The sequence below is a fragment of the Ixodes scapularis genome, unplaced genomic scaffold, assembly GCF_016920785.2.
Source record: "Ixodes scapularis isolate PalLabHiFi unplaced genomic scaffold, ASM1692078v2 PGA_scaffold2__306_contigs__length_199485367, whole genome shotgun sequence".
Taxonomy (NCBI): Eukaryota; Metazoa; Arthropoda; class Arachnida; order Ixodida; family Ixodidae; genus Ixodes; species Ixodes scapularis.
This window is the reverse complement of record NW_024609857.1, coordinates 144,736,067-144,760,074: the sequence shown is the minus strand read 5'-3', so window position 1 is coordinate 144,760,074 and position 24,008 is coordinate 144,736,067. Positions and strand designations below refer to the sequence as shown.

At 45.9% G+C, this 24,008-nt stretch overlaps 1 protein-coding gene across 1 annotated transcript in view; it reads left to right on the top strand.

The window, feature by feature from the left end:
- LOC115326952 (snake venom 5'-nucleotidase-like) overlaps positions 1–19,849 on the top strand; it is a 71,980-nt gene extending 52,131 nt beyond the window's left edge. The window contains exon 9 of the mRNA XM_029987875.2: positions 19,698–19,849. Coding sequence (XP_029843735.2) covers positions 19,698–19,849 — 152 coding nt within the window. The remainder of the gene's footprint in view (positions 1–19,697) is intronic.
- Positions 19,850–24,008: the final 4,159 nt, after the last annotated feature.

Here is a 24,008-nt window from a genome sequence, read left to right as displayed (position 1 = left end):
GAATTTATTTAGTTATCGCTCTCCAAACGTACGTGACGCGATATCCCATGTTACAGTAGCCATGTCCTCCTGATTTCGACAACAGCGCCACTCGCGGCAGTCTGCACTTCTGGCTTCACACGGCCGATGGGACGCCGCCGACACATTTTCCACTGCCCCTATATTCTAGTTCAGTGTAACTAGTAGGGATGCCGCGAACCGCCCCAGGTTCGATTTCGAAAGGTTTCGATATTTGCGAAGCGAACTGAAGTTCGATCTCGAAAAATTTCGATATTTTCGTATTGACCGAGGTTCGAATTCGAAAAATTCGCAACTTTCGATCACAGTGAAGTTTCGAATTCGAAAAGTTCGAAACTTTCACGGTTTCTAAAATTTCGGATTCGAATATTTCGCATATTTTTTACTTCAGGTTCGATAAATTCGAAGATTTCGAAATTCTTTGGAAATAAAATTCGAAAACTTCGAACGCTTCGAATTTTTATAGACATGAAGTTCGAATAATTCGAAGATTTCGAATTTCTTTCTGCATAAAGTTCGAAGGTTTCGATTTTCTTTTAACGCTAAATTCGAAAAAAAACCCAAAAAAACTTCGAAGATTTTGCATTCCTTTCTAGTCCAAGTTTTCAAAGTTCGAAGTCCGGTTTTCAAATTCCTCCACAGTTTGTTTCAAATAACGTTTTCACGACTCACTGGTTTCCACAAAATCAAGTTTAGAAAAGTTAGGGTGTGATATCTAGATTCTGCGAAGTTGGTCAGGCAATTAAATGAGGCCACGAGTGTCCCGGATGTGCTGGAATATTTGCCAGTGCAGAGTGACGTGTGACCATAGATCAGTAATTGGGACCGCCAGCCCGGGGGGGGGGGGGGGGGGGGTATTTAACCTGCATCACGCAGTAGTGATCACACGAACACACTGTTTTACGAGACTCCTCCAGTTCGAAACGGCCAGGGGCGAGCAGGAGGTTGAGGCTCAGAAAAACCTTGAAGCGACCTGGCAAACCACCTCGCTACCCACTGCACGCTGCTAATAATCCGATCGAACGCCGCCCGAGTGACGCTGGCATATAGTAAGTTAAGTTTGTAATTGTCCTGGGGGTTTATTTTCTGGGACGGAGGAATCGCCTCGCAAAAGCCGACACAACTCGAGATTGAGGAGCGTTCTACCATACAAGTGGCGTCGGAAGAGGAAAAACGGGGGGAAAGAGGGTAGCGGGGGGGGGGGGGGGGGGGGGGGGGGGGGGTCTCCAGTTCCCTTCTCCCCCTTCCAAATATTTCGGACTGTTAAAGGAAACAATACGGGAAAGAGGGCGAGGTCGAGCTTATTTTAATCTGAAAGTATTTATGCATATATATCGCTACTGTCGCTCTTCACTGCATAAAAGATTGCGTAGATGGTCATTGTTAGAAACTCGTTGTCAGAAGGTACTACTCGTCACATGCTTAGTGGTTCGGAAGTTCAAAGCTATGTCTTTTCGACCTAAATACTTGTGCCAATAGTAAAAAAAAAAAATAAAAAAATAAATGCAAGGATAAAAATCTGGAAAAAAAAAAAACTATCAAGAATTTGCCGGAAGTGTTGTATTCTTGCATATTCAGAGGTTCAGAACTTCGAAACAAGTTTCTTTTACCAAAATGTGTAAAGGCTAAAAGAAACACGTCCCAGAAACGTGAAGCGAAAAAAAAAGTTTTCTTTTAATGACATGCTGAACTTGAACACTATTAGAAATCTTCTAAAATAAGTTAATCTATTCCTTAACGTGAAAAAACAATAAATACATTATTTTGTATTCTGCAGATGGCAATGATATGTACTGTATGTGGTGTTAACTTAAATGCGATACCTCAAACAACTTAGACAAAAATAGATATCAAGTTTAGGGCATAATTGCATGTAGATACATGTTTGGACATTTCTTCGAAATTCACGTTGAATAACAATAATCACATCTTAAGACGTCACTTACCTAGGCTATACATAGATCATTTTTAAAAAAGTATAACATCTCTACCATAAATAGCTTCGGCTACAGCGCGCTTCAAATCTGGCACAAACGATAATCGTCAAAAACCCGTCGTCCTTCCTCGCTTCTTCGGGAATTTATTTCTTTAAAACTAAGCATGCCAGAACATTGAAACAAACGGCATTGTCTTTCGTAAGGAACGCAGCACCGTGTGTAAAAGTTAGAGAAAAAAATATTACGAATGTACCTCACTACTTGAATTCAAATGAAGCCGTCCGCCGGTCATTCGAAGTTCGACGAACGTCGAACTTTTACCCTAAAAGTTCGAAGTTCGTCGAACTTCTGACTTTTCAGGATTCGAAAGTTCGAAGCTTTTCGAATTCTCTTGATAAAAAAGTTCGAAAGTTCGAAATTCATCGATTTTTTGGTCAGTCAAGTTCGGAAGTTCGACAAGCATCGAACTTTGAGGCGCAATAAGTTCGAGAGTTCGTAAAAGATCGAATTTTTTAGCGTAATAAGTTCGACGGTTCGAAAAACGTCGAACTTCTTAGCTTAACAAGTTCGAAAATTCGACTTCTGTCGAATTTTACGATGTAAACAATTCGAAAAATCGAAATCTTTCGAACCTTTCGAACCGCTTGATTCGATCATCGAAACTTCGATTCGAAAAAAGTTCGCGGCATCCCTAGTAACTAGAGCGCCGACGTTAGAACGCGCGACTCGAGAGCGCTGCGATAGGAGCGCGCTTGCCATTAGAGTGCACGTCACAAGAGCGCATGACCAGTAGAGCGCATGTCACGAGATTGATTACCTTGTCCGAAAAAGAATTGCTTTATTGTACGCAAACACTTTAAAGCACACAGAGCCACTTGACGATCGGCTGGGTGCAGGAGCCGAGGTTGAATGTTATGTCGAATGGTGAAGTTGTGTACATTAGGAAGTGACTTCATACTCAACCATAACCACATTTTCTGAGTTCCAAGTTTGCGAAGCGCTGCTCAACAACACAAGGTGCACCTCACTAGACTGTTTTTCTCTACCACACAAACTTATGGTGTAGTGGAAAGTCATCACTGGGGCCACTAACTTTAGCGCGTCGGTGTCGCATTGGCCCTGACAGCATTCACAAACACGTTATGAAAGTGCGTCACACACCGCTAAAAAATAAATGCGCCCCGCAAACTCAATAATGAGCGGCCGCATCATCGACGTCTGTCCTGAGCCGGCTCTGCATGCCATTCGTGCCTTCTTTTTCTGGACAGCATCTCCGTCGCAGTGCACGTTGCGATCGCCGGAGTACGGTAGAAGCTGGCCGTGTAGTTTCCGCTTCTTTTTTGTTGCGCGAGCGCTTGCTGCAGCCCAACGCACCACCGTCTTCCATAGCTCTGTTGCAAATCGCGGTCGTCTCAACCACCAGCATGGTCGACACCGGCGTGCGACGTCCTTTTGTGGCGTAGGTGCAGCCCATGTATAGTACAATGATTTGTTTTAGGCTTCATCTAGCAGTCTGAAGAGTCTAGGACATTTCGGTGCTCGAAATATTCGGTGTGCGGAGTTTTTGTTGCATGGTCGTGGAACACAAAGCGACGCAAAGAGTCGCTTTTGTCCTTATTTTACGATTATTGTTTGCCCGAACTTCATAAAAAAATGTCATCTTCTCTTTCTGCTCGAGTTTTTAGCAGACACCACCGCCCCACGGGCGTTAGAGCATGTGTCTTCTCGCCTCCGACCACAATGTATAAACTTGCACCCCAGTGTAGCGTCTTTTGGGAAGCCGGGATCAGGGACTGCAATGATGCTCGACGATTCCTCAGAAGCGTTGCTAGCAACGCCGATTAGGTCACAGAGCAGTGAGCACACGCGTTTTGTAAATAAAAGGGGTCCACATTACCCTTTGTGCATGATTATATTTCTTTTGAAGGCAGCTGGCCTCAGACTCTTATTTTATTACGTATACGACGACTCACCTGTGATACGTGGGCGTTATAGTATTTGGGAGGGCTAGAAACTGGCATTCTTTCCAGAATATATTATTATCAAGCCACACCTGTGAATAACTTCATATGCGTATGCTTATGCACGTTACATACCTATCATCCAGACATATTTATGACAAATCTTAATAAAGATGTCCTAGACCTATATTCTAACCTTTAGAATATTAAAGCATGCTATTGCCAGAAATGACGGGCCGTTTACACCGAAATATCCGTGTATCTTACGTCTTTTATGAACATGTCCTCATTGGATCACACAGGCAAATAATTGCTTAATTACACGTATCGTATATTTTCATTAGGGGGAAAAACATAGTCAAATAAGACATCTTGATAATTACATCCATTATATTTTATGCGCCACTGCCGCCACAATATTTGAACATTCAAATGTCCGCAATGCCTGCTGGAAAGCTCAGCTAATTGAACTTCCAAACGTCTATTTACACAAAAATCTTCATGCATCAAAAAGTCCTTACACCGGAAAGTCCGTGCTCCGAAATGTCGGCACCGAAACGACCTACACCGAAACGTCCTACACTGAATTGTTCGGATCCCCAGTCTGAAGACTCCAACAACCTTGCGAATAAAAACAGAGCCATTTGACTCTCCTTGTATTTTTCTAAATTTGTAAAACGCCAAGTATCCGGGTTCATCAGAGATTTAAGCCATAACTGCAGCGACTGGCGGCTTCATAATAATATATAAAAACAAAACTTATGCAAACTTTCACAAGAGCGGTCGTTGAAACAGGGCGCTCTCGCACTACCCCATGCCTCCCGCGCTTGGAAATATTTATTTAAAAAAAAAAAAAGAAGCAATACTGGAACGGGGTGTGTGTGATTCATGCTGAAAGCGAGGACCGGGGGGGGGGGGGGGGGGGTGCACTTATCATTCTTCTTTGTTCAGTATACCAGGAACTCTGTGATAACGTTATTGCCCCGTTCAAGGTTTTCGAAACGCACAATGGTGGTCGCTTTAGAGCCTGCTTGGGGAATTCCTTCGGGTCGCTGAGGTGGGGCTTGATGGAAGTAGGACATCCGGCCGCTACAAGCTGTTCCAGCCGATGCACTGCTGTGAGGGTTTCATTAGCAAAGCGCACATGAAGGCTCCCTAAGTTTCATATGACTTCTCGCTTTTTGGCGCGCATCGCTGCACCAAATCCGAATGCCACGTGTCACTTTTCCCAGCACTGAGTCACCTCCGATGTCTCATGGTATCGAGGCGCTCGAGGCGGAGGGGGGAGGGGGGGGGGGGGGGGGGAGAGGAGGCTCCACTACGTTCTTTCTTGTGTCTGGGTTCAATGTTTCAAGCCCAAGTCTGTAAATAACGGGGAGGCTTGGGAGAAAGCTTCGAAAACCAGACAGCTTCTTGTGGAAATCGTGATTGATTTGAGCCTGAGCTACGAACTACGTGCATAATGAAATGTCCGAAAATATTTGTACCCTTTTTTTATCCCTTTCATCACCTCATCTAAAACTTTCTGGTTTTCTCGTGCGTAAACGACATCTTTAAAACAATTGTGAGCTTGGATGTTCCCTACTTTAGACAAGCTTAGTAGCACAAGTGTGACACAAATAGGCGGCGCACACCAAGTCACTGAGCCAGAAACTTTCTGGTTGTCGCGGGGTAGTCAGCACTGCATAGTGTACGCGTGCTTGTCCTCATGCGACTACCATTATATTGCCGGAGAAAAGCAGTTCTTTTCTTGGTCCTGACATTTAATTGAAAATATGGAATAGAATATAATTATCCTTCGATGCAAAAGGAACTTTTTCCGAAAACGAGAAACGATCTCCAAATACTATTTTAAAGCATTCAATTAAACGGCTTTGATGAAATGGCGTTTGATTCAATAACGTTCGATGAAATGGCTTCGATGAGACGGCCTTCGATGAAGTGTCCGGACCCAATCACCATCATTAATTTGAAATACGAGTTCATCTTTCTTACCTTGCTCAGTCCACGGATAAAACCACCTCATCTGGTTGGTTGATAATATCCATGACCTATCTTGATTAGAAATGCCATCAGTGACGTTTTTGCGGTGGCCCGTGACCTGCTTCTTTGTTTCTGTTTATTATTAGTAATTATTTGTTACAGATGTACAGACTATTTCGGCAGTGTATTTACCTTCCGCTCTATAACGACTTCGGGCCACGAGAGCGCATTCGATAAACAAGTACACAAAAGTAGTAATTCTGGTCGCGTTGTCAACTCTATCCCTTGCTTAATCATGTATACAATGTGTAGGAAGAAACGCGTTGACAGCAATATAAGGGGAGAAGCTTGGAGAATTGTTAAGCGGGCGTTGGTTTTTAAAAGCCGGGGATCTTGAAGATGTGTGACAGAACGCGGGGGTTTGCGGCAGGGGTATGGAAACGGGGCTTTCGGATTTGGATTATTTCTTAAACTGATCATGGAATGGGGCAGAATCGTAAATGTCGGCGAGGAGCACTTTATTCTGTCAGGAAGACCCGGCTTGCTTTTGTAAGTAAACGACCGCTGAAACAGATAACAGACATGCACTGGATTCTCCAGTAGCTTCGAAAAGCCACGTTACGTTCTCCGCTCAAACCGTTACATTGGACTTTAAAAATACGTGGAACAGAAAAAACTATCAGATAGAAAAGCTACACGGACTGAGTGTATCTCCGTTTCACCATAACTTTATAAACGGCGAAAGCTACGATCCCAGTTAGCCAATCAGAGCAAAGGAGCGACGCACGAGACAGCTCTCCGTGGGAGGATCGTGTTTCAATGGTACATCGTCAAGTGCTTTGCTCCGATGCCCCGATTGGCTCACGAGGGTCGTAGCTTTATATCCTGTCTTCAAAGGACTGGCTCTCACAACGCTTGAACGAGCACTTAACGCCTCGCCTTGTCCTGTGCGGAAGGTACTCCGTGATAATGGTTTTGTCCGGTTCGACATTCTCACAATATACAATGACGCTTTTGTGAGCTGCTTGGAGATGTCTTCGGGGTGATCCGGGAAGTCAGACATACTGCTTTGGTACAAGATTATGTTCTGTATACCCAGGGATGGACCACACCGGACGCTGCAAGTCGTTCCAGGCAATGCAGCGCTGCGAGCGCTTCATTTGGTCTCGTGCTCCGCGTGTTTCCAAACTCAGCGCATGTCACGTGTCACACACTCAGGACTGATTTAGCTCCGATGACTCGTAGCGTCCGCTGCGGTCCATTTTAAGGTAGAACGGATCGTAACAGACTACGCTGCTTTGTGTTTGCGAATAATGGATCGCTTAGAGTGGTTCATTGGTAAATCCTGCTTGAGTTCAGCCTGAGCTCGCAAACTCTGGACACAATAAAACTATGTGGCGTAAAATAAAAGCCACTGAAAATGTCAGTACCGTTTTTCTTTTCGTACTTGCAACTTTTGTTATTGCTTGGGACCGAGTTCGGCCCTGGGAGCTGTTTGCCGCACTGTAAATTTGTCCAGTTATTAGTTAGTGCAATGATTTTCATGTAGGTGATAGGCCCTCTTGGGAAGAGCATATTAGAAATAGTTCAATGCTATATCTTTGAAGACATTGCCAGATAACAACTCACAAATATTGGGTAAAAATTTCAAAGTGTCCTAGTTCGTGTATTTCGAAGCGCTGCATTTTGCATGGAGACAAAATAATGCAACATGTTAATGGAACACCACGCGATATAGTGTAAAATATTTTCCTCGAGATAAAAAGAAAAACGAAGTTTTCTTTTAATTGCACGCTGAAGTTGGGGAACTTTTCACATTGAAGCACGTTTGAAGCGTTGTAAATATTTTCAGTGGGTCCGGACATTTCGTCGAACGCCGTTTCATCGAACGCCGTTTCATCGAAGCCGTTTCATCGAACACCGTTTCATCGAACGCCGTTTCATCGAACACCGTTTCATCGAAGCCGTTTCATCGAACGCCCTTTCATCGAACGCCGTTACAGCCTGTACTATTTTTGGAATTTATTTTAATTTTTATACACAACGTCATCTAATTCTCCCTTTTTTTTAAATCACAGGGTGCAGTGACGAGATAAGTTCCGTCGAGAACATATCCTGTTTCGAGAAGAAAGCCTCCATAAAACAATGACCCCTCTCCATGTCACATAAAACAATTAAAAATGAGACAAAAAATAAAAAACAGAAAGCACGATGTGCTTTTTGGGAAGCGGGTAGTGTTTTATTGTCTGACAGCGTGTACGTGTAACCTTGGGTTATGCGAGGATCCGAAAGGGTTCTGTCTTCTTCGGCGACAGAGTACACCCAGGGCTTTACTATTGTCTGGTGCGGGTTGGTCTCCCTAAGAAAGCGCCCTGAATATCATTCATAGGCAAAAGGGTCGGTGATAAAGTTGACAGTGAGGGGGAGGTGGTTCCAGTCCAGGTGAAGCCCGAAACAATGTTGGCTGAAACTTTGTGCAGCTTTTGTCTTCTGTAAAGTTTGAAAACTAAAAAAAAAAACAAAAAACAGAAACGTTCAATTTGAGCATAAAGCTGATAATCAGAGTATCGTTACGTTTTATTTTGTGTGCTCTCCTGGTAGACTATCGTTATTATATAAGCTTGCTGCCCTGGCAGTTAAATGCTTTCCGTGAATAAACCTTCAACTAAGCGTAAGTGTGTAAACGAGCTGGTGTGAATTGCACATTGCTGAAACCCCCCAGACAGCTGGTAAAAAAACAACAGACACTTAAAAGTGTTTTAAGTGTCGGTCCTTTATCTCCAGTGTCATATTTTCTGTCGTGTACACGAGTAAAACTTTTCAGTAAGTCGCATACCCATTTGTTTTTATTTATTTTTCTACCAATGGTTTTTATTTCTAGTAATTTTACTTCACCTTAAAAAAGTCTCAAAAGTGACTAAATCAGTCTTAACAAATGTAAGGTAAAACATCTATAAAGAACTGTTATGCCCCAAAACTCGATAGAGAGAAATTCGATGAAACGGCCCTTAGCGATTCGATGAAACGGCGTTCGATGAAATGGCGTTCGATGAAATGTCCATTCATTCGATGAAACGGCGTTCGATGAAACGGCGTTCGATGAAATGTCCGCTACCCTATTTTCAGTTATAAACTCGAGTAAAAAAATATTTTTAGATGATTTACCGTTCCGGAAAGAATATACAAAAAAAATTAAACGCTTTATCTAGAAAATATTACGAGATATGCACTCGCAAACATCAGATACAAATATCAAAGTTACACGCACGCACACACGCACGAAGGTACACAATAACCTGAAAACCGAACGCAGAGGCTGATGTACGAGTAGTGATCAAACTGTTTCTGCGGTTGACATCATAGGACGTCGCGTTCATGTGGGAGCTGTAAAGGTTAGGTGATCAAAAATGCACAATCATGACAATCAGAGCACATATCTCAACATTTTTTACCCTCAACCACCTTCTCTCCCCCTCCCCCTTTTTTCTCGCTCAAAAAAAAAGAAAAGAAAAAGAAGGGAGATCATTTAATGGTGCGACTTTTGCCGACGGTGCGCGCGCGCAAAAGTACATGTCAATCGCAAAAGTGTTATTTACGAGATAAAGTACACATGAGAGTGATTGTCGCTTTAGATGTCATTATAATTGGTTTTAGTAGTGCACCCATACAGTAGCCTAACCACATAGTTTTAACCCAACTACGTGAAAACGATCAGTTCTTTCGTTGACCCGTTCAAGACTGGCAGTTGTTGAAATATTTTAGCAAAGCGAAAACCGGGTATCGGCGCAAATGATAATCTCTACGCAAACCCGAGCCCCTGAAACTTCAACAGTGCCTCCGGTATATGTGTGCGTGTGTTCACCTTGATTAGAGAAGTCATTCCAGATATAGTCACGGCAGTCCGGAAAGTCGAAGTGCTTCCGTCGCATTCAAATTAATGCTCGGAGCCTTTATTCTTGGCTGTAAGTATATAGGTTAGCTCGCATCTCACGCGTGATCCTAAGAACAAACGATTCCGTCAAAGCATTTTATGCTGCACAGGTTACGCCACCTCAGCTTATCGGATATCAGTGATACATTCCAATAGACTTGAGTAGCTCTTGCTGTGTTGCAACTTACAAGCACAAGTAGAGAATTAAAGAAAAAAATATTATCTTCTTTTTTATTAAAAACGAGCTTGCGAGAGCACGGTTATGGTCTCATCTCATATGTTGCGCTGTAGTACAGCATGGCGACACCACTGATTCAGATACTTTGGAGTTATTAGCGCATCGTAAAACCTCGTTGGTCATCGGCGGCTTCCTGAACAAGGTCGCGGCATGACAGTAATATATTATATTGCGCCTACATTGCACTGTTTGCAACAGCAGACTGATATTTCATTATCGACAAGCAAACTCGACCTGCAAAAATTAAATGTAATACGAAGAGAATGCCCAGAGTTTTAGTAACCAGTAATTTGTAATGTGATATAATTAAATTTTAGTGATTTTTAAGAAAGGAATCGGTAATGTAAAACAGTTAGTTTTGGAAAGTGCTTTTGCCATCTCTCGCCTAGAAATCTCAAGAGGGCGACTGTACTAAAGTGATTAACCATTTCGAGAAGAGATATTGATTTGAGAAAACTTAACGAAATATTGTAATTACAGTTCCAAAATTTGACGGGTGAACTTGTACTTTAAACTTTTGCTTACGGAAGGGTGAGTTCTAGTCACCGGTGTGGCCACGTGCAATATGACGTCTAAACGCGGCACTGGTCACTAGTAGGATCTCAAAACGCAATATAAAAATGCAAGGAACCGGAAAAAAAAAAGGCTGTTTCGTATTATGGATTTTTGCAGATCTCAATATTTGGAGTTTCGGTCAAATTTCAGAAAAAAACAACGGTTTGACAGCCCCCAGCACTGTTTATTTCAACGTGTGTCCCATTTAGGCAACACCAGGTGGGTTGGGGTAAAAGCACCGGACATGTTAGAGTACGCACGCTGGCATGAGTTCCCGTCCCGTAAACACTTTTTGTAAGGCTCGCCGCTTCCTCTTCAAGTACCCAGGGTCACAATACACTCTGTAGTACCGTATTTTCCGGACTATACAAGTTTAAAAGTTGAAAATTCACCCGATGCAGAATATCTACAGGTGCGGACAATACAATGATTTAATTTTTCTAGATCCTTCACTATGACAATCGTGAAGGATTTTATGAGTAACGGACTATACTAATGTTGATTTACGTACGATAAAGCTTCATCGTGACCTAATACAGTAGGCGTTTGTCAAGATCTGCTGAGTATGATACTTTTTACGTTCGGACTAGGTGCTAAGTGCGGGCTTTGCACTGGGTGCCGATTGTGTACCGGGTGCGGACTATCTAAGAAAACACTTTTATTTTTGACGCAAAATATTTCCCTGCGGACTATGCACCGGGTGGGGGCTATAGTCCGGAAAATGCGGTAGTTCCTTCGAACTCTAGGGTTTTTGGACGATGGCTCTTGGCCTATGCCCATCCTCACATGGCCTTGGGTCACTTTACATGGACGGCAGAAGCAGTCAAATGCTCGGACTAGCCAAGCATGGTTATCGCAAAACAAAACAAAAATTCAGAGACAAACCCGAGAGGCTAGGCTCTGAAATGCTGCAGAAAGGAGAGTTCGGTTTCGGGCGCTTCTCTGGTATCGCCGGAGGAAAGGGGTCGCTGTGCTTCCCGCTGCAAATCGCCCATTATGCGCTTAGCTTGGCTTATCTGGCCCCGAGATGCAGCAACAAAAGGAGTCTCCCCGCCGTCAAGTTAACTATGGGAGAGGAGGAAATGGGAAGTGTGGCGAGGGGAATTTTTTTTCTGGTTGAAAAATATTCTGCAGGTTGGTCTTTGAGCGCCGCGTGGTGGGAAGTTTTGAAACTAGCCCGAATGTCTCGGAATCTTGGCCTTGAACTACTCACATATAATCAGTGTCACGAGTTTAAAACAAAATTTAGCATGGTGTTCGTTACATATTTGATGTAAAATTTCTGGCTTCTGTTTCTTTCATCGCATCTATTACAGTAATTTAACTTTCAAACAGTCGTTTTGTATACTTGAGACCCTAATTTCACACAGAAATGACAACACTCAGACAGTTGATTAATTGATTAACGTTTATATTTGCATCAAGTACAACGTGCAGGTCATGGAGGCTCGTGGAAGAAGTTGTCACAAGGACAGCTTGACGGAGTCACAAGCCCCCACACTAGCATTTATGCAGCAATAAATATATCAACATATAATACAATTTCAATTTCCAGCATCAACAGAAGAAAATACAAAAAAGAAAAAAAAACGATAAGGAAGCAACAATTGACACAGACAACCTCGCAAACGAAATATATAGGGTGCTCCAAGTAACCAGGTTCTGTCTAAAATGGACCGTAAAAATCGACGTCTGCACGTAGCAATCTAAACTTTTCGTCAAAGATGTATTTCACACGTCGGTTTGTTCTTCTAAAATTACAAAGCGTAGCTTCTTTTCTGCACAAAATAGGGCCAAAAAACTTGCCTGGGTCAACGGCGGGCGGCGACGCAGACGACCAAATTGAGGTGCGGGATGTGTTTGACGCTCGCATTGATAGATGGCGCTACCTCCTTGTTTCAGTTTCGCGAGCAGGAGCACAAGACGCAGTTGATCCTGCTCACGTTCCGAAAAGGAGATCACCAACCAAGAAGCGAAAACAAGGAAGTGTTGTGGTAGGTTTTTTGAATATGAATGGTGCGCGCCGTCAACGAAAGTGGCTTGAATTGTACACGACTCTCCTTACGAAGTCCGTTTCTATATTCGGTGTAGCGGAAACCCACTTGAGGGACATGGAAGAACCACCTATAGATCCAGCCTGGTGCTGGACTGGGTGCAATCGAGTTGAAGGAGAGAGGCGAGGGGGAGGCGTAGGACTGCTTTGGTCAAGTGACGGACCAGCGTGGATTCGGACATGTGAGAACTGAAGGGAGCACCTATGGGTACACGGAAAGATAGGTAACGTGCTGACAGCCGTCTGCATCATTTATCTTTCCGTGGGAAACAACCGCCAAGAAGAGAATAACAATATCATCGAGTGTGTTCGTCGAGATATACACAGCCTGCCCACAGGTCTCTCTGTGCTGATAATGGGAGATTTTAATGGCCACCTGGTCGAATTCGATGGACGGGAAGATAATAACGGAACCATGATGAGACACTTGGCGGAGGACGTCGAACTGGAGATCTTGAACTTAAGAGAAGATTGTGAGGGACAGCACACTTGGATGGTGCGAGACCGCCGGACGTGCATAGACTATGCGCTCGCGTCAAAAAGACTTGGGAGCAATCTTCAAAAGGTGGTTGTAGACGAAGAAGGTGCGTGGAGCGTCAGCAGCGATCACAACAGCATTTTCCAGCACTTCGGCACTGTTCGAGAAACTCCGAGCCGTTCACAGCGCAAAGCTGTAACTCACCTACGCGAAGACGACATATCCACTGTCGTCCAAACTTTTGACGAGAGCACCCGACGTATGCACGCACTAAGCTACGACGACTTTGCAATAGAGCTCAGGACCATTATCGCTAATCACTCCACCGTCAAGAGCGCACGAGGAAAACGAAAACTTGTCCCATGGTGGGATGTCGAAATTAAGAGGTCCATCCAAGTACGACAAGAAGCTAATTGGCGACATAGGCAAGCACTGAGGACTCTTGGAAAACATTCCGTGACCTTGCAACTATGGGAGGAATACCGCAAGTGCAAGATACAAACGCAGGACACTGTGGAAGCAAAAATACAAGCCCATGACTGCAAGGTGATGGCGGACATCAAAGATGCAGGAAAAAAGGCCGTCGAAAAGTTCTGGAGATATTTGGGATCTTTGGCTGACAAACACAGTACTCCAGAACTGCTAGATTACGACAGTGGGTATCCAGTTCAGAATATCGGACAACTTCTTTAGACACAGATCTTCACTCTGTTTGGAGTTGCGGATGTAGAAATTTCCTCAGAAAACTGGAAAACTCAAAGCCGAATCATAGAGGACGTTCCATTGTCAGCATCTAATGATGAATTTGTATCACTAGTGGGGCGAGTGCATGTAGACCGTGCACTCGCGCGGTTGAATGGCAACACTTCTCAGGGCCTAGACGGAATCTCGGCTAAGGTGCTGAAGAATTTGAGACCCGATTCCCGCACCCAAATGGCGCATCTGTTTAGCCGTATAGTTTGCGGCGATGAACCCATCCCAAGGGACTGGAAGCGTGGCCGAGTCACATTCATTCCTAAGAAAGGCGGCAACAAACAACATCTGCGTGACATGACTACCGCGCACTCACTGTAACAGCTGTAGCCTACAGGGTGTTTGCAACCATCCTTAATTGGCGCATCTCATATTGGGCCGAGTGTGCTGGTGCTCTCACCGAGCTACAAAATGGATTCCGCAGAGATCGTCGACTGGATGACAACTTGTTCACCCTGACCCAATGCATTGAGATCGCTCGGTTGGAAAAGCGGAACCTTATCTGTTGCTTTTTGGACGTTTCTAAAGCTTACGACAGTGTTCCCCATTCCTTGCTGATCAAGCGGCTCCAGCAGCTCGACATGCCGGAACCTTGGGTGGAGCTAATAAAGCGGCTTTATGATGGAAATAAAGTTATGGCAACGTTCAACGGAGCCTTTTCTGGTGACGTACCGGTGCGTAGGGGACTACGTCAGGGTTGTCCGTTATCCCCCGTTCTGTACATGCTCTATACATCCGGCATGGAGAAGGAGCTAGAACACACAGGTATTGGCTTTACTTTGCGACACATGCAACACGGAGACATGGTTGAATGGCGGCTCCCCGGGCTCGCTTTCGCGGATGATCTAGTACTGATGGCCGACACCGTCTCAGATATGAAGAAACTGCTGATCGCCTGCGAAGCGGAAGCGGCTCGGCTTCGACTGCAATTCAATGCCAACAAGTCGGCCGTGGTGCTTTTCTCCGGGCAGGGCGAGGGCCTTGAATCTCTCACCATCCAGAACACTGCGCTTCCTGTTAGTAGCCGCTACAGATACCTTGGAGTGACCCTGACCAGTGCAGAAGACTACCTAGCAGAGCACCATGAAATTCTCAAGGCGTCAGCGCTGAGGAAGCGAAATGTGCTACGTCGAAAGAGCCTTTGGTGCTGCGATCGGTATGTATTAACCCGTGAACTTTGGAAAGCTGTCACTGTGCCAGGCTTGACTTTCGCCAATGCCGTTACATGTGCCCCCAGCGAGATCCGAGAATACCTTGAGCGGCGCCAAAGGGAGATCGGACGTCAGGCACTCGGATGCCATGGAAGAGTCGCAAACGAACTGGTCCAAGGAGACCTTGGCTGGTCCTCCTTTGAGGCACGGGAGGCCAGCAGCAAGTTGGAATACTACGCCCGATTGCGACACATGAATGGAGATCGCTGGGCACGGCGGATTTTCGTGTACATTCACCTAAGAGGCGTGCACACAACATGGAGACGCCGTACCATCCGACTGGGCACGAAATACGGGGCTTTCTCAATGTCCGACGAGCCTCCGACAAAGAAAGAGTGGGTTGCCAAGGTGAGAGAGAAAATTAAGACCGTCGAGGTGAACCGGTGGAGAGCAGACATGCAAGAACACTCAAGCATGCACCTTTACGCGTCTTTCAAGACCACCATTGCTCCAATCCTCTGGTGTGGTAATACGGTGGGCAGCAGGCTCCTCGCTGAGGCCCGAGGGGGCGCCTTGCGTACCCGCCTCTATCGACGAAAATACGACAGCAACGTGACCGACACCCTATGCAGTGCTTGTGGGGAAGTGGAAGAAACTATACACCACTTGGTACTTGAGTGTCCGGCACTCGCACCGGCAGCAGACGTCAGCGCTCGCATCGAGCAAGCCCTCGGGTTTACCGAGGAGAACACGTATGTGCAGTGCTCGAAGCGGAGACTCGAGGCCTGGTGGGCAGTACATTGTTGAAACTAGTAAATACACTCCGCTTTCTAACCTTTTTTTACTTTTTTATTAATTTTTTTTGGCGTGTCTATTTAGTAGACGCCCGATTCAAAGGGAATCGCCACATAAATACAATACAATACAACAAGTCAGGTTTCAGTCAGAGCTCTGGTTTCGGTTTGCTTTTAAAGAAATATTGAAAGGGCCCGCGTCTACCGTGGTTTATTAACACGAACATAATCTTTATTGTAATCTACCTTTGGCTTGAAAATAAATGCAGACAGTGATAGCAAAACTTCAAGTAACCAAAATAAAAGAAAACGCGGTTGCATAACGACGGCGCTGACGGCGCTCTTGCTGGCGGCGGATTTCGTCTGCGCATCGTCTGCTTCCTTTCGCTGGTCGGTTGCATCCTCCGACACTGTTTCCGAGACCCTTTTTGTCGCGGTTGGTGGGAAAACAGTCACAATGCGTCACCTGACCATCCAAGAGAGGGCACAGGTAGGCCTTTGGTTTACAGAAACCAGGAGCATGAGGCAAGTGGGCTCGAAGTTTCGAGCCACTTTTCATAGGCCACTCGTCGGACTGTCATGCGCTGGGTACACCGATTCAACACGGAGAACACTGTGCAGACCAGGCTGCGAGTACTCGAAGAGAGGCCGCCACAGCAGAGCAAACGTCACGCCGTGCTTGCGGCATTTGCATTGAACCCACGGCTGTCCATGCGATAAGTCGCAAGACAACTTGGTATCTGTAAAATTTTCGTATGGAGGGTGATCCGCCAACAAATGTATCATTTCAAGCCACAGGTCCTGTTCGAGCTGCAGCCACATGACTATGAGCGGCGAAAGCAGTTCTGCAGTGGACGAACTTGGGCGCATCTCCACAAACAGGAACCACCTTCCGTTTCTGCTTTTCACGGACGAAGCTATTTTCCATTGGATGGGCACGTGAACAAGCAAAACACCCACTGCTAGTCCGAGACAAACCCCCAATTGATCATTGAAGAGGCTGTCCAGTCACCAGAGGTCGTAGTATGGTGTGGACTTTGGAGGGAAGGCGTTGTCGGTCCATTTTTCTTTGAGGGCACGGGCACCGGCTACACCTACCTTCGCATGCCCGAACACGACGTCCTCCCGGAGCTGGAAGCTTCGCACATGCAAAGGGAGGTGTGCATCGTCCAGCAAGACGGAGCACCCCGCATTACGCCACCGCAGTGAGAGGCTGGCTTGACAGGACCTTTCCCGACAACTGGATGGGTCGAGGGTCACCGACAATGCCCTGGCCCCCACTGTCCTCCGACCTGACAATTTGTAATCTTTTGTGTGTGTGTTTGTGTGTGTGTGTTTGGGTTTTTGTAAAAGCCCAGGTCTACACAATTCGCTTGCGCACGATGACGGAACTAAAAGAGCTAATTCTATGCGCCTTCGATACGATCACAGACAACATGCGGGAGGCAGCCTTCAGGGATTATGAGCGAAGACTGCACAAGTGCCTCAAACTTCGAGGTTTACACGTGGACTGAAGAGCACATATCTAACCATTTTGCACATATGGCCAGCGGCTTTTACAACCGAGAAAACCGCGGGCTTCTGCCGACAGGCTCTTTTCAGAGCCATTAATTGCTGTTTATCTCGAGTTTGCTTAGGTAGCCTCCCATGTCTCAAACGTGCGGTCCAAGTAGCGTCCAGACAGACGAATTGTGGCTGTTTTCCCACCAACCGCGACAAAAAAGGTCTCGGAAGCAGCGTCGGAGGATGCAACCGACCAGCGAAAGGAAGCAGACGACACGCAGATGTTATGCAACCGTGTTTTTTTATTTTTTTTTATTTTTGTTACTTAAAGTTTTGCTATCATTTTCTGCATTTATTTTCAAGCCAAAGGTAGATTACAAAAAAGATTATATTTGTGTTATTAAACCACGCTCGAAGCGGGCTCTTTCAATATTTCTTTAAAAGCAAACCGAAACTAAAGCTCTGACCAAAACAAGGAAGTAGCGCCATCTATCAATACGAGCGTCAAACATACCCCGCACCTCGACTTGGTTTTCTGCGTCGCCGCCCGCCGTTGACCCAGGCAAGTTTCATGGCCTTTTTTTACAAAAAAAAAAAAAAAAACTACGCTTCGTAATTTTACAAGAAAAATCCGACCTGTGAAATACACCTTTGACGAAAAGTTTAGATTGCTACGTGCAGGCGTAGATTTTTACGGTCCGTTTTAGATCAAGCCTGGTGACTTGGACCACCCTATGTATTTAAGCATAATCAAGTAAAATAAAAAGAGCAGACTGCATATGCACAGCAACGCAGCCGTCAAATTTTTTGGCATTTGAACAAAACGCAGAGCTGATTAAGAAAAACATTCAAGATTTACTTTATGGAAGTGGCGTGTGCATTTTAAAGTTTTGAGAATTCTGTCCTACCTGCTCTTTTAGACAATGTTTCTATTTCCTGTGACCTTAGTATGAACGATGGTTCTTTTTTGTTTTATACGAATCCTTGGTCTCGTAATACACCCGCATAGGATGTCCTAGACCTAGATATATAAAATAAAATTAAATGAAACAATATAACATAGCATGTAGCTCATGCCCTGTCGTCTCCTACCGTACTCTGTTTCACATTGAGTCACACCGCAGCCAACCCTACGATGATCCGATGGGCGACAATCAAGCAGCGACAAAAAGTGCACCGTCATTGTGCTGGTGTGCTCGCCATCTTTTTGCATCTAATATTACGCAGTGAATGCGACGTACTGCTGCGATTTTTCTTCTTTTTTTTCTGTGCGCGTGTGCGGTTGGTTTAGCCGGTGAGAGCGAGCGCACAAAAGAGAGCGCAATGACAGTGCACTTTTTGGCTATGTTTAATATACTCCATCGAATATTAGCGGTGACTGCAGTTGGGCTTAATCTGCAACAGAGTATTCGCGACTCTTGCAAAAATAGACGGCACCTAGTAGCACCTAGCGGGAAAACACTCAACTGGCCAGAACAGGTCCCGTCGCGATTTCTGTTCGCCTTTTGTGGCTTCCATCATTGTATGTAGTAGGGGATTGGCGGGATGGTCACCGAAGTAAAGCGAGGGGAATTACGTTGGTTGAGTGCGCAGCAACAAAAACGGCAACAACGACAGGGCCGCCGGGACATACGTGACTCATAATGGCCTAACGAATTAGGTGCGTTTTGCATTGCTTCTCGTATTGTGCGAATAGTTGTCCCGGTCCTGTCATTACTATTGTAACTGTATTTCGCCTACGTCGGTCTGAACGGAGCCTACGCAATCGTGTAAAACCAGAAATTGCGCATTAATCAAAGTTCATCAGCGCGTTAGAACTGTGGGTAATCCTTCTATTCCTTCTACGAAGAGACCTAAGCGCCTTGAAGCTCACGTGCGCCAACATATCGTTGCTGGTTTTAAACGCTGTGGATAAAAATCGGGGCCAACAGTTTCGAAATCGACGCTTGCCTGCTTCAACCCCACCGTTGTGCATTGAGCTGGCCGGCACAGGGCAAGGCAAGACCGGTTTTGGGCCGCTATATTTTCCGAGTGTGTCGACCACTGTAGATCCCTGGAGTTATAAATAGTGATTTATTTATGCGCTGTGCTTTTGTTCTCTAGAATGTTCAACTTTTTTATGCGCGAGCAGATTTCTCCGATGTCAGATCGCGTATTTGATATAGGTCGTGGACATAGAATTGATATTAATGGCTTGTGACATCAGGATATCCACCTAAAGCAGATCCGACCGCGAGAATAAAAACGGCGTGGCAATGAGAACTGCGTAAATTATGAGATACACGGTATGGAACGATTGTTTGTGGCAATTATTCCTACCAACGCCAACTTCCTGTTCCCAGGTGTCGTGGATTACGAAGCGTTTGTGGACTACGTGCGGAAGATGTCTCCCCTCAAGACGCCCGAAGAAGGCCGGATCGAGATTGTGGGAATGCCACCTGAAGCCCGCGTCCTTCACGACCCAGATCGGTGGGGAGTAACGTACGAAATTTGAAAATACAACACTTCGGATATTTCAAGAAATCTCTGTATAATAAAATTATGCATTTTACAGAATGACTGCACTGACTGCCACTAAATATCTGTCAGCTCAAAAATACAATTAAGCCACTTTTTTGTGTTGGTGGTTTTCGTTTCATTGGGTAGTTTTTGTAACTCGTTTCGAGGCGAGCGGTTCATCGCCAACCGATTCGCTGACACAATAGACTACTTCCATAAAGCCCTACATGCAACACGGCGCGCGTTGCGCTCTGGGAACTAGTTGGCCAGCGAGGGAGGAGGGTGGCATGGTTTCGGTTTCGATTGACACGTCGACAAAAGATTATACACAGAGCGTGGACTATTAACGGCCGTTATCTCATGTTTTCTGGTCCCGAGAGCGTCATTTGTGGTCTCTAAACTATAAAATAAATGGCCAGACCTTGAAGCTTAGACAAGCCCGCGACGTATAGTTTGTCTTAACTCATGCTTGTTGTATTTTTGTACTTGAGCCTTTCTGTTAGCGTTCCAATCGAGGTATGTAGACGAGCCAGTGCTGGGAATCTCGACGCTGAGAAGCTCGGGGATCTTGCATATATGTACGAACCAATAAGCTGTAGCAACCAATAAGTATGTATACATCGAGCTCGCGCCTTTACATTAGTGTTGTTGATCAGGAAGTTTGTTTGTTTCGTGCGTCCATAGACGAAAAATCACTTTTTGCAATTACTGTTTTTCTTAATACGCCTGAGTACGCGAGGTAAAACTCGGAGGCGCCATTGAAAAGCTCAATTTTAACACACTTCTAATCTCTTATCTGTACTGACCCGCAGCACTGCACGAAGTGAGGTCCCCACCCGCTTGCATTCCACTAATGTTCAACATGGCGTATGCGCATAAAGTTATCCTGCAATCATATAGGCACATTCGCACATACAGACCATTTTTAGAAAGCAAAGGTCGAGCACTTCTGTGAAGAATGTCGCACCGTTCGCCGGGAGTGCGCCGGACGGGCAAGAACCCCTATGCGGTGCGCCAAACAAACGAAATTATTCAAAGCGCGTTTGACAGTTGCTAATGGCCATAATATTTGTTATGTGTTTGCTTTCTTCCTGCCTGAGTATGTCGAGATAATTTCAGAAACACCGTTCAGGCACAGATCTTGGGCGTCAGTAAAAGCTCGTCCAAAAAGGCTTAGTGAGGAGTAGGGGACGCTTGTTAGGGCCTCCGTCGTAGCTAGCCGATCTCAGCGTTTGCAAAAACTTAATCTTCTATCAGCATAAAATTTAAGTGGAAGATATATGATGACACGAGGAAGACATCATAGTAACTTTTGTGCAGTAGCGAGGTCGAATTTATTGCGTTTCCTGAAAAGTTCATGCGTCAACGCTGGGCTCAACTTTGATACTCCTGTGAGAATTCGGCTTGCTTTTTGCCCAATGAAGTAACAAGAAGCGGACGTTTGGCAAACAAAATAGGTGAAAGGCTCCATGTGAACAAATTTCAGTTCTAGTTCACTGGTACTAGACGGAATTATTGAAATTGAACTCAAAGATGCACTCGTTGGGTGAGGTGACTAAGCCACGTCTTACTACGTTTGCATACGCACTCATAATATCCGGTGTTTCGGGAACCAAGAAAAGTGCCCCGGTCTTCGTTTTGTATCGCTCGAGAATGAGTGTATTGTACGTTTGTGAAAAGTCAGATAATCGAAAACGCAAGCGGCGCGTTCGGTCGCGGCGTGATAGCATGAGATGAAGCTGCTCAAACGAAACCGAAACTGAGCAGCCAACTAGTTCCCAGAGTGCACTGCGTGGTGTTTCGCCGCGATGGGGCGCGTCGGTTTTGGAAGAAGTCCTTTGGCATGCTCGCGCCAACCTTCAAGAAATGGCGGATGGAGCAGGAGAATGTTATTAGATTAGCTCCGTTACGGAACTGCTCATAGACCAGGGTGTAAGATAGACAGGTGGGGAAACGGCCCATAGAAACCTACCGCAGCGCCGTGACCCGATTGTGTACTCGTCTGCTTGCGGGTGGCTTGCGGGTACCCCCGATTTGCGACAGATGGCGCTGCGGCGAGAATAAAAATATTGGAATCGAATTTGCATGGAACTTTATGGGAGAGTGCGCAAAATAAACTGAGAGCACGACAGTCCTCCATTGAAAATCCACGAGAAACCTTCTCCGTCAGTTTAACCGGTCGTCAGCGCTCGCCCACCCGGAGTGAAAGTTTGCGGTGCTCCACATAGATGGCGCCACAGAAAAAGAAAACCGAGGGGGACACAATCCGGTCGCTCATTTGGCTCTCGTTTCACCACCTGTCTATCTTCCACCCTGTCATAGACGCTTCTTGCGCGAGCAGTGCCCCCTTCACTCATCACGACTTGCCTTCCGTCGTTCGACGCGCCGGACGGCTGCTTTGGCAACTATGGAGTACGCACGTTTCGGAGCACAGCGTCTAGATGGCGTTCTACCGTAATCTTTGAAACGCACAGTTATGAAACAAAAATCTAGATGGCGCTTCAAACATGCCTTTAGCGGGACCGATTGGAGCGCTGCGATCGTTTGACCGGGACGTCTAGGATGGAGGATCACGTGATAAGGCGAGCTATTCCGCCTTGCTTTGGTCGGGGTCTTCAAAAACCGTTCGCTAGTGATTTTTTTTTTTTTTTTTTGTGTCTGAAGCCTGATTAGTATTCATGGGGATCGGCTTCTGCAGCTGTCGATCTCAGGGAGCAATGGCAAAGTACTGTCCAGTGCCGCAATGCCGCAGTTACGCGAACGACCCAAACATCAGCACTCAAAAAACGTGTCCAACTAAACCCCGCAACAAAGAGGACGACACGATGAGGAGGAAGTGCCTCTTAGAAGGAATTAAAGCGCTGTAGGAGCGGTAGGGTTACAGCGAGTCAGTGACCCCTTCCAGCGCCGCCGCAGGGAGCAACTACTCCGCGCGCAAAGGCCGTAAGAGATCGCGCTTGTCCACTCTAGCCCGGCCATTCTTCTTCCAAATGCTGAACGAGGCAAGCCCATGTTCATTAGCACATTTGGCTTCAAACCTGAACATGCCAGGAGAATAACGCAAAGAGAAATCATGAGCTATAGAACCCAGGAATCATCGACTCAAACCTCGCCGCCGCCTGTCTCGACCTTTATGAGCATCGTACCGGCGTGCTAAATTTCTCACCACGTCAACGACAATAGGGAATATTCACTGGCGGCCATATCCGTGTGCACTGCTGCTGAGCGCGTGCTGACGGCGAGCTTCCGCAGTCCTTTTGGAGTGTGCATTTAGCACCATCAAGGTTGCTGGTTTTAGCAGGCTATTAACGTGGGCTCGTTCTGAGCATGCGCTCTAAACGTCGCCCTCAAATGTGGCGTCCAGTGAATACCTCCCATAGGCGCATCTTAGTGTATTTTAACTTTCAACTGGCTAAACACCTAACATCCAATTACTTACGGTGTATTTGCACAAAGGTTTTCTACACAGAAATAATCAGACGTTATCGCGTTTCGAAGTCACGTGCTCTAAGCCACGAATGCTTGCTAATCCCCGTACTATGCCACTTCGCCGACAGCTGCAGGTTGGGCACATTGGTACTTTATACCCATGTTGTTGTAAAAAAAACAATCTCCAAACTCCGGTCTAAAAACATGCTTTTCGTGCAAGGCTCGTTTAATTATGAGGCACTATAGAGCAAACCAGCCTTCTGCCTTAAGTCTTTATTTCGAACTCTTTTTGTTCGCGTTCCGCCCGCTGAAAAGCATGCGGGAGGGGCCTCAGCACGCACCTGGTATCGCTGCGCCGCAGCGTTCTTCCTCAATATAAAGTCCGTCTGCTTCCATCGCCGTCATCATAGCAACAAACGCCGAATTAGTGGAAGCACGCATGGTACCGCCGCGCGAAGCCAGCAACAGCTGACGCCATTTTACGAACGCCGTCTGCTAGCCATAGTTTATAAGTTTTGTAATAAGCAGCCGGCAGGCCCGGGGGAGGGGGGGGGGGGGGGAACTAACACGTCCCCAGTGATAAACGCGCAGTCCGTAAAGGTCATTCGGCGTTCGTTGCCATGGGGACGGCGATGAAAGCAGACGGCCTTTATGCTGTGGAAGAGCAATGCGGCGCAGCAATACGAGGTGCGTGCTGAGGCGTTTCCCACATGCTTTTTAATGGG